Source organism: Nematolebias whitei, chromosome 22 (genome assembly GCF_014905685.2).
Source record: "Nematolebias whitei isolate Nwh7 chromosome 22, NemWhi1, whole genome shotgun sequence".
NCBI lineage: Eukaryota > Metazoa > Chordata > Actinopteri > Cyprinodontiformes > Rivulidae > Nematolebias > Nematolebias whitei.
In genome coordinates this window covers 1,708,558-1,718,223 of record NC_056519.1, presented here as the reverse complement: position 1 = coordinate 1,718,223, position 9,666 = coordinate 1,708,558, and the positions used below count along the sequence as shown (strand labels likewise).

Here is a 9,666-nt window from a genome sequence, read left to right as displayed (position 1 = left end):
GGTGTGTGAGACACGCACCTTCAGCCACGGCAGCAGGTGTGTGAGACGGTCCATCTGCTGCGGAGCTCGTCTCCTTAAAACCAAACCCAGAAATTAAAAAGCAGAAATCACCGACCGGAGGACGGAGACCCCTGAAGAGAAGGAGTTGGGGCTGAAGAGAAGAGGCAGCAATTACCAACATGAAAGGCCTTCTACTGCAAGAATCTTCATCCCTGCAGTTTCCATGGCAACCAGCCTCCTCCCCCCCCGTCCTCGCTGAGCCGCTTTGCAGCAGAAACAACAAAAGCCAAAGAGAGGTGGAAACTTTCACCTCCTGTTCTAATCTGGGTTCTGATTCTGAGCTGCAGCACAGACTCGGGCTTGAACCAGTTCAGGGTCCAGACTCTGACCCAGAAACTGGTTTAGAAACTAGTTTCAGATCCATTCTGCTTGGACTCACTTTACCTGGTCCCTGCTGGGCCTAACTGGGTTTATATCTGGTTTAAATTGTTTATATAACAGTTTATAACTGGTTAATAACTGGTTAATAACGGGTGTGTTTCAGATGCTGGGAACTCTCCACGCTTGTCCCATCAAGGTGCCTCAGGTCAGCTCTCTGCACCGGCTGGCAGGACCAGCAACCACTGTGCTACCTCAGGTAAGACCACCTGGAGTCTAGGTTAGTCCCACCCCCCATCAGAAAGGCGCCGGTGAATTTTTAATGGGGGGGGGGGGGGGAGACTTCCAGGAAAGAGGCTCAACAAACTCTTGAGTTCATCCCTAAACTATTTTTTTCTGACTTTGATGAAAAGCTTTTCAAAAAGAGCAAATCCTGTCCTGATTGGCTCAAACTGACCTGATGCTGTTTCAGGTGGGCGGAGTCAGCTACAAACTCAGGATTAACTAACTAACCTGCTTTCTGGAACCCCCTGGGTATAAACAGGCCCCCGGTCCAGAGAGGCATAAAACTGAACCAGCATCTTGACCCGCTTCTTCCTCTTTGGGTCACTGGTCGCTGTGGGAGGGGCTGTGGACACCGGGACAGGTCTCCAGTCCATCACAGAGACGATTTAGTTAAATATCAGCCTAACGTGCATTTTTGGTCTCTGGCAGGAAACTGGAGGAAAAAGTTTTTACTCAGAAGCTTCTGTTCTGGTAAAAAAAAAAAAAGAGAACTCAGAACTGAGACATGTTGTTGTTGTTGTTGTTGTCTGCTGACATCAACAGCAGCTTTACAAACAGAAACAAAACACTTTGTGTTTACGTCATGGTGCGTTCACTGACCCTCAGACTCCGGTGAGTCCAGCAGGTGGCAGCGCGCTCCAGCTCAACCTCTAGTTTAGTGTTTTATGATCATAAAACATTATTTTATCTGCAGTTATTGATCATTAATTGTTTTTAAGTCACTGTGAGGAAAAACGGGCCGATAGTTTATTTTGAAGGGTCATGATTTTAGCAGCTCCACTTCCTGTTCAAGCTCCTCGTTAACTTTCAAAGCAGCTTCGGGACCAAACGTTCTGTTGATCCTCCTGCAGGTCAGGCCAAAGACCCAGATCCCCGACAGCCTCCCCCACCGTCCCTGCCAGGACCTGCAGCCCCTCAGCCTGCAGAGAGCCACCGCCGTCCTCAGTTCCAGGGTCCAGGGCCCCCCCGCCCTGCCCACCGTCAACCACCACCAGCCCAATGGACAGAAAGACGCTCCGTCGGGGGCGCTGGCCCAGCACGCGTCTGCAGGACCCGGCGTTGCGTACGCCATCATCGCCACCTCCCCCGCCACCGGGCACGGGGTGTCCGCCGTCGGAGAGGCGGTTAAGGTACGAAAACAGGAAGTGAACAAAACGAGACGCTTGACTTTAATAATTTGTTACAAATGTTGAGTGAAAAACAGAAACTCTGCCCTGAGTCGTGTCTGCAGGCGTCAGCCTGACCGTCACACAACACGTTCTTCAACAGGTGATAATCATCCAGCCGCAGGCCCCCAGCTGTACTGACGGGTCCCCCGGGGCCCAGGCTGACCCCCCATCACAGGAGGCCCCGCCTACCCCGAAATCTGCTCCTCACAAGAAGGAGGAGGACCCCGAGGTGAGCTCTCAAATTACCCATCATGCTCTCTGCTCCTCTCGCAGCCCTTTCTCAGCCTCCTCTTCATGGTTTCCTTCCAGAAAGTGGCCTTCATGGTGGCCCTCGGCCTCGTCACCGCCGAGCAGCTGGAGGGTGAGTTCAGGTTCATGTTGAAAAATCAGAATTAGTAAAATCATAAACACTGAAACTGGTTCTGTCACGATCAGAGATCCAGACGAAGAGGCAGGAGAGGAAGAGGAGAAGCACAGCCAACCCGGCCTACAGCGGCCTGTTCGAACCCGAGGTCAGCACACCGACGACTCTTGTTCCTAAAGGTCAGCTGTGCTGTCACTTCCTGTCTGTGATGTCACTTCCTGTCTGTGTGCAGAGGAAACGCCTGCCGTCACATTACCTGAACAGCTCGCTCTTCCTGTCGGCTCGAGGTAAGCGCCTGCAGCGTCTCCCCTGACGGGTCCAGAACTCCCCTCGCTCTATGAAGCAGCATGTTCTGACCCGTTTCAGCTCTGCGGGTCGGTCACTTCAAACTGGGTTTTCAACCTCCTGGTTCTGATCATCGGGTCTTTGTTCTGGTCCAGCCCGGAGGTGGAGCAGGTTCTGGCTCTGGTGTCTCATGAGAGTTTTAGAGACCAGAACCTTCAGAACTATACTGGGACAGCCTTCCATCAGGGGGCGGGGCTTATCAAGACCAACAACCAATCAAAACATTGAGCAGCAAGTTTAAAAACAAAACTTCAACATGAATAAAGTTTTTAAATAAATTTTAATTTCTCATAGCGGGTCAGAACCAAGAGCTGTGTTCACAGGCAGACGTTCAATGACTCCCACAGAACCAGAACCGGCCCGGTCTGCTTTAATAACATTTAACCAGCTGTAGTTTCATCGTTCAGAGTTTCTGCACGTCTCACTCCGTTAATCAAGAGTTCCTCTTATTTAAAATCCAATCTGAATAAAGTCTTTCTGACAGCACTGCTGCATGATGGGAGTTGTAGTTTTGACAGATTTAAGAGCGCGCAGAAACCCTGGGCCAAACGAGTGCGTCTCAGATAGCGACGTTTCCCGACGCTCCCTGAACGCCTCGCACTAACCTGCACTAACCTCTGCTCTGCTTCGTCCACATGTCAGACTCTGAGGATTTCTGCTGGAAGGTAGGTCACCTGGCTGCTGATGTCACTTCCTGTGTGTGAGTGTGGGACGTGGGGATCACGGTTCTGCGTGTCGTTTCAGGATGAGCTGGAGCACGAGGACCGCTGCGCCGTCTGTAAGGAGGACGGAGAGCTGCAGCTCTGCCACAACTGCCCCCGCGCCGTCCACCCCGCCTGCCTCCACCCGCCACTCAGAAGCCCCCCCCGAGGGCCCTGGTACTGCTCCAAGTGCCAGAAGAAGGTGTGTGTCCCGGTTCAGCTCGCTGTGGGTCCGACAGAACCGTGAAGCTGACGGCTGTTTGTGTTTCAGGTTCTGAACAAAGAGAACCTGTCGTGGCCTCAGAACTTCGTCGAGTCCTACGTTACACACAAGACAGGTGACGCCACTTCCTGTTGTGTACCTGTGTGTGTATTTACTGACTGTGTGTGTGTGTGTGTATTTACTGACTGTGTGTGTGTATTTACTGACTGACTGTGTCTGTGTATTTACTGACTGTGTGTGTGTATTTACTGACTGACTGTGTGTGTGTATTTACTGACTGACTGTGTCTGTGTATTTACTGACTGTGTCTGTGTATTTACTGACTGACTGTGTGTGTATTTACTGACTGACTGTGTGTGTGTATTTACTGACTGTGTCTGTGTATTTACTGACTGTGTGTGTGTATTTACTGACTGACTGTGTCTGTGTATTTACTGACTGTGTGTGTGTGTGTATTTACTGACTGTGTGTGTGTATTTACTGACTGACTGTGTCTGTGTATTTACTGACTGTGTGTGTGTGTGTATTTACTGACTGTGTGTGTGTATTTACTGACTGACTGTGTCTGTGTATTTACTGACTGACTGTGTCTGTGTATTTACTGACTGTGTGTGTGTGTGTGTGTATTTACTGACTGTGTGTGTGTATTTACTGACTGACTGTGTGTGTGTATTTACTGACTGTGTGTGTGTGTGTGAGCAGTCAGGCAGGAAGAGAAGCGGCGGCTGCTGAGGCGGAACACAGAACTGAAGAACGAGTGCTCTCACCTGGAGGAGGAGGACCAGAAGCTCAACACGACGCTCAAGGTAACACACCGGGTCAAAGGTCAGAGGGACGGGTCAGTAAACAGAACCAGGGAGGGTCCTCGTGACTCCTGGACCTTTTCTCCTCCTGTGGTTCTGATCAGATTTGAGTTTTGTTCCTGAAGTGGACTCGTCTAACTGTGAATGTCTTACCTGTTGCAGATAGCTCTGAGGACAGACTCAGTTTAAAGGGATATTCTGTATAATAGTTCACATGCACGTGTGTGTGCATGATCACAGTAAAAGTACACGGTATGGTGTGCGCACAGCCACAGTAAAAGTACACGGTACGGTGTGCATGCGACCACAGTAAAAGTACACGGTACGGTGTGCATGCGACCACAGTAAAAGTACACGGTACGGTGTGCATGCGACCACAGTAAAAGTACACGGTACAGTGTGCGCGCGGCCACAGTAAAAGTACACAGTACGGTGTGCATGCGACCACAGTAAAAGTACACGGTACGGTGTGCGCGCGGCCACAGTAAAAGTACACGGTACGGTGTGCACGCGACCACAGTAAAAGTACACGGTACGTGTGCGCGCGGACACAGTAAAAGTACACGGTACGGTGTGCACGCGACCACAGTAAAAGTACACGGTACGGTGTGTACTTGATTGGTCCTTGAAGACCTCAAGACCTTCATTGCCACGGTCTTCCTCCTGAAACGAGAAGTCAGATTTCCGTCAGCGCCTGAACGCCTCCCTGACTTCCTGTGTGTGTGCAGGTCTGCGTGGACCAGCGGGAGCGGCTCCTGGGCCAGCAGAGAGACACGCAGGCGTCCCTGGAACGCCTCAGAGGCCTCGTCAGGCTCATCCAGCGGGACCAGCTGATCCAGGTCACCATGACGACCACGCTGTCCGAGCCGTGGATCAAACCCACCAGCGCCGCCTCGCCGCCGGCCGCGCACCTCGTCCAGGACGACGCCAAGAACTGAGTTCCTCCCGAGTCACATCTGAAGAGTTTCTGAAACCCAACACCTGCAGTGCTTACGAGATTTTTTATTTGAGTTATTTTCTATTTATTCTTCGCCTTAATGTATTTATGACCACGATAGAGCCCAGCGTTTCCGTGGAAACAGGAAGTCACAGGAGCGACCGTTTCCAACCCGAGAACAAAGTTTCTGCCAAACAAACGAGCTTCTGTACGAAAACGAGCCTTCAGACAAAACCAGAGAATTACGTTTTTCAGTATTAATAGAGTTAAAATCAAAGTATTTAAGATGAAACTACAGAAATTAGCTTTCTAGTGGAGAGTTTAGTATTTTCATGCTGATGCCTGTTGATAAATGTGAGTTTGAGTATTGGAGGGGGTCACTGTACATACGTGTCATCGTTTCAATCACTTCTGAAACAAGCCACGCCCCGTTCACAGCTCGAAACGGGAAGTTTACGTTGCCACGAGACGCAGAACGCCACCGCCATCTTTAATCATTGACATATCAACTATTAGCTGAAAGCTAACGCTGCGCAGCTACTTCTGAGCGAAGCTCCACCTTCTTTTGAAGGAAAAGCCCCTCCCCTTTGACTGGCAGGGAAATAAACTCCAGCATTCCTTTAAAGGTTTTAACGTCCAAATACTACGACCTGTGAGGTTAATTATTATTTCATGTTACTGCTGATCAAAGATCAGCAGGAAAACTAATCAATACGATCGAAGGATAGACAAAGAAATGATTAAATAATTTCTCCTTTAAAGAAATTATTTAAAAACAAATGATCCGTCGGACAAAACAAACAAACTGGAGGGTTTTAATGCCGGACTGTGGGCTCCGCCCCACACCGTTAAGGCCCGCCCACTGTCAGTACCAACCCACTCAGCCTGGTTTATGGGACCACCTTGTTCGTGGTTCCAACTGGACTGGTTTCAGGGCCCGGTTCTGATGTAACAGCAGAGCTCCGTCAATGGACGACCCGCCCAGCAGAACTACACCAGAACCTCCACTTCCTGTTGACAGACGGCTACACCCTGACTTTTAGGCAGCGCTGGGATCAGATTAAAAAAACAAGTCTGATTAAGAACCACAACGAGAGGAGTGGCTCGAACACAGTGACCCGTTACAACCCCGCCCACAAAGTGGGGAATCAAACCACCGCACCTGAGGAGGGCTCATCGATGGCAAAGCGGCTCCAGAGATCCGGTACTTTAAGCCCGGGTGTCGATTGAGAACCTAAATTTACCGTAGTTTCACTGATCGTCTTTTCATGTCCGGACTGTTTTCAAAGATGGCTGAACCGGACCTAGAACCTAATCGACCATGAATCTGGATCTCCTGCTGGAACGTTCCAGAACTCTGCAGACCAGCTCGATAAAACGTACAAAAATAAACTTTTAGGATCCGCAAGTTTCAGACTTATTTAGTTTCTGCGTCTTCAAGAGTAAAAATGTAAACTTCCTTGTTTTTTTGTGAACAGGGACCGGTGGTGCGTCCATTAAGCCCCTCCCACTTTCACCAGTATGGAAAATATGCCAAAAACGTTTTTGTTTTGATACTGGGACCGTGTTTCAGTTTCTGCCTTTGCTTTTATATTTTGTGTAATTTGAGCGTCAGATGAACACTGCCTCACATTGTTTCAGGGTTTGTTGTGTGTTTTTGTTGTTGTTGTTGTTTGTTTTGATCAAAACAGAAGTGGGACGTCTCTGCCGAGCTGCAACAACAGTCGTGAGTCTTCCTGCCCGTCCAGAGAGTTCCCACTTCTGGGCGTGAACTCACCGAGCGGTCGGCTCCGTGTCGATGCACAAACAAAACGAGAAGCCTTTTTATCACAAGTTCTGAATCATATCCAGCTCACCGGGTTCTGAGGAGTCGGGCGAACAAACACCTGCTGCCGTCTGAGCACCTTGTCCTCTGACGCACCGAGCCGGGCCTCAGGCGGGTCGTCTCGTTAAAGCACAAAGGTTTTAAACAATCTGCACCCGAACTCCAATAAAAACTAAATCCATGTGAAATGAACGAGTGACCGCGTCACCTCTCCTGAGAGAAAAGCTAAAGAAACAATCATGGAGTTCTTGGAAGAGCCCGATGGAGGCGGAGCCTTCGATGGAGGCGGAGCCTCCTTTGTGGTTTGGACCCAGAACTTCTCTGTAAAAGTCGAACAGCTCATTCTGGACCGACTTGTTCTGGGGTTCTGGTACCCCGAGTGTTTACAGTCAGGCACCTGTGAGAACCCCGTCCTCCATCATGACAGCACCCGCCCCCACAGAGGCGGGTCTATCAGGGACCAGAGTCCTGCCCTCAACCCTCCACTGAACGGCTCAGGGACCGGCCTCGGGTTCTGTTCGTTAGAAAACCAACACAACCGCAGCAGTGAGACTGAGGAGGAGCCAGGCTGCCGTGGCTGTGTATGGTTCTTCCACTTGCTACTGAAGCTCATGTTGAGTTCCTTCAGACTAAAGCAAACGAGTCAGATCAGCTGTTGGTGCGGAGCGTTCTCCGGGGTGTAACCAATGCGGCTCCGTTTAACGGGACAAAGATTCAAACACAAAATGTTTCCTGTGAAGAGCGAATGTCGGAGACACGAGGAGTTCAAACTTTGTGTTCTTGACTCAAACGTCGCACAGCCTCACAAACTAATCCTCTCATTCACGTCGCAGAATGATGACATCATCTAAAGCTGTCCACATTAATGCAAAGCAAGAATTGTGTCCAAATCAGCTGTGAAAGTACGGAAAGCCCAAAGGGCCATAATTAAATATTTTGATTGATGGATTTTAGACGGTTCATTCCGTCTCTGCTGCTTTTGTTCTGCTGTCCAGAACCGTTGGACCCGTTCAGAACCTCCTTCATATCGTAGAACCCGAGGAACATTCTGAAAGAGAGAAGGTGCTCAGACCAGCTCCACATTTGGTTCTTTCTGTTGCCAAACCCGAACATTCGTCCGGTGCGTTTATCTTTTCACGTCTCGGCCGAGCGTCTCCACGACGAAGAGTAAAACCATCATCAGACCTGAGGGCTTTTATTTTGGTGACAGGAAGTGTGCCATGTGCTGCATATCCCTCCCCCCATATCAGCGCTCCGTCACTTGTTTTTTTTTGGAGATCAAAGAGAAAGTCCCCTTCGTCGTCCGAGAACAAACCTCCGGGAGAAACTGTGCAGCGCCTGAACAGATCTATTTTACTACACGACACGAACAAACATTTTATATTCTTTACCGAGGACAAACGTTCGGACTCGAACTGTCGGTCAGGAGGCGGCGGCGTGCGGACGAAGAACTTCCTGTCTGTGGTTGAAAACAGGAAGTGGGTAGTTGTTTATAGGAAAGTGTTTGTCTTAAATATGCCAACGTAGTTTTTTCTTCTTTCTGATGCATTCGATCGATGATCAATGGGCGGTGGATTAAAGAGTAGTTCCACTTTTTGTACCGAGTTCTTACAAAACAACGGAATCATTAATAAACAAAAATCAAGAAACGAAACGAGTGGAGTTTGATCATTGATTTGCTCCTGAACCAAAGGATGTTTTACATTTTGTTACATTTATTGATCTTTGATCATGAAAACATAAATCTGAATTTTAAAGAATAATTTGTACATTCTTCACGCAAACAGGTTTTAATGTTTATATATGGCATCGAGTCGTTCAGTGAAACTAAAAGCTAAAATAAAACCTGTCATTTTTATATAAACCTAAATTTTTGACTCTTTAAATACTTTAAATAGATTCTAGTAAAGTAAAAACAAGTTTTGCAACGTTCACAAACAATAAAATGTTTTAATCGTTAAAAAGAACAAAGTTAAAATAAATTCGAGGCAGCTAAAGAAAAACAACAAACATTACAAGAACGTCAGCTGTTCAGAAATACTGTCCCTTTGACCTTTGACCTTTGTGATGTGGGGTCACCTGCAGAGGTCAGGGGGTTACCTGAGCAGGTGCGCAGCGGGAGCTGAATACGGCAGCGAAGTGTTCGATGAGGATCTCAGCGAAGATGTTGATGGGAGTCAGAGCGGAGAGCGAGAGGGAGCCGCGGCGAGGCCACACCAGGTTCACCCCAAAGACGCACGCCAGGTTAGAGGCACACATCCTGTTCACGATGCTTTCCTGAGACACCTGAAGGCAACACGCCGGGTTAGAGGCACACATCCTGTTCACGATGCTTTCCTGAGACACCTGAAGGCAACACGCCGGGTTAGAGGCACGCGTCCCGTTCACGATGCTTTCCCGAGACACCTGAAGGCAACACGCCGGGTTAGAGGCACGCGTCCCGTTCACGATGCTTTCCCGAGACACCTGAAGGCAACACGTCGGGTTAGAGGCACGCGTCCCGTTCACGATGCTTTCCCGAGACACCTGAAGGCAACACGTCGGGTTAGAGGCACGCGTCCCTTTCACGATGCTTTCCCGAGACACCTGAAGGCAACACGCCGGGTTAGAGGCACGCGTCCCGTTCACGATGCTTT

At 49.3% G+C, this 9,666-nt stretch overlaps 2 protein-coding genes across 2 annotated transcripts in view; one reads left to right on the top strand and one right to left on the bottom strand.

The window, feature by feature from the left end:
* phf21b (PHD finger protein 21B) overlaps window positions 1–5,671 on the top strand; it is a 97,266-nt gene extending 91,595 nt beyond the window's left edge. The window contains exons 6-16 of the mRNA XM_037695934.1: window positions 545–637; window positions 1,515–1,793; window positions 1,933–2,061; window positions 2,142–2,193; window positions 2,268–2,344; window positions 2,429–2,483; window positions 3,184–3,206; window positions 3,286–3,444; window positions 3,514–3,580; window positions 4,168–4,271; window positions 4,997–5,671. Of these exons, the coding sequence (XP_037551862.1) occupies window positions 545–637; window positions 1,515–1,793; window positions 1,933–2,061; window positions 2,142–2,193; window positions 2,268–2,344; window positions 2,429–2,483; window positions 3,184–3,206; window positions 3,286–3,444; window positions 3,514–3,580; window positions 4,168–4,271; window positions 4,997–5,206 (1,248 nt within the window). The 3' untranslated portion in view covers window positions 5,207–5,671. The remainder of the gene's footprint in view (window positions 1–544; window positions 638–1,514; window positions 1,794–1,932; window positions 2,062–2,141; window positions 2,194–2,267; window positions 2,345–2,428; window positions 2,484–3,183; window positions 3,207–3,285; window positions 3,445–3,513; window positions 3,581–4,167; window positions 4,272–4,996) is intronic.
* A 3,420-nt stretch (window positions 5,672–9,091) lies between these two features.
* Window positions 9,092–9,666, bottom strand: part of LOC119428595 (rho GTPase-activating protein 8) — a 5,693-nt gene continuing 5,118 nt past the window's right edge. Inside the window, exon 12 of the mRNA XM_037696279.1 lies at window positions 9,092–9,316. Coding sequence (XP_037552207.1) covers window positions 9,119–9,316 — 198 coding nt within the window. The 3' untranslated portion in view covers window positions 9,092–9,118. The remainder of the gene's footprint in view (window positions 9,317–9,666) is intronic.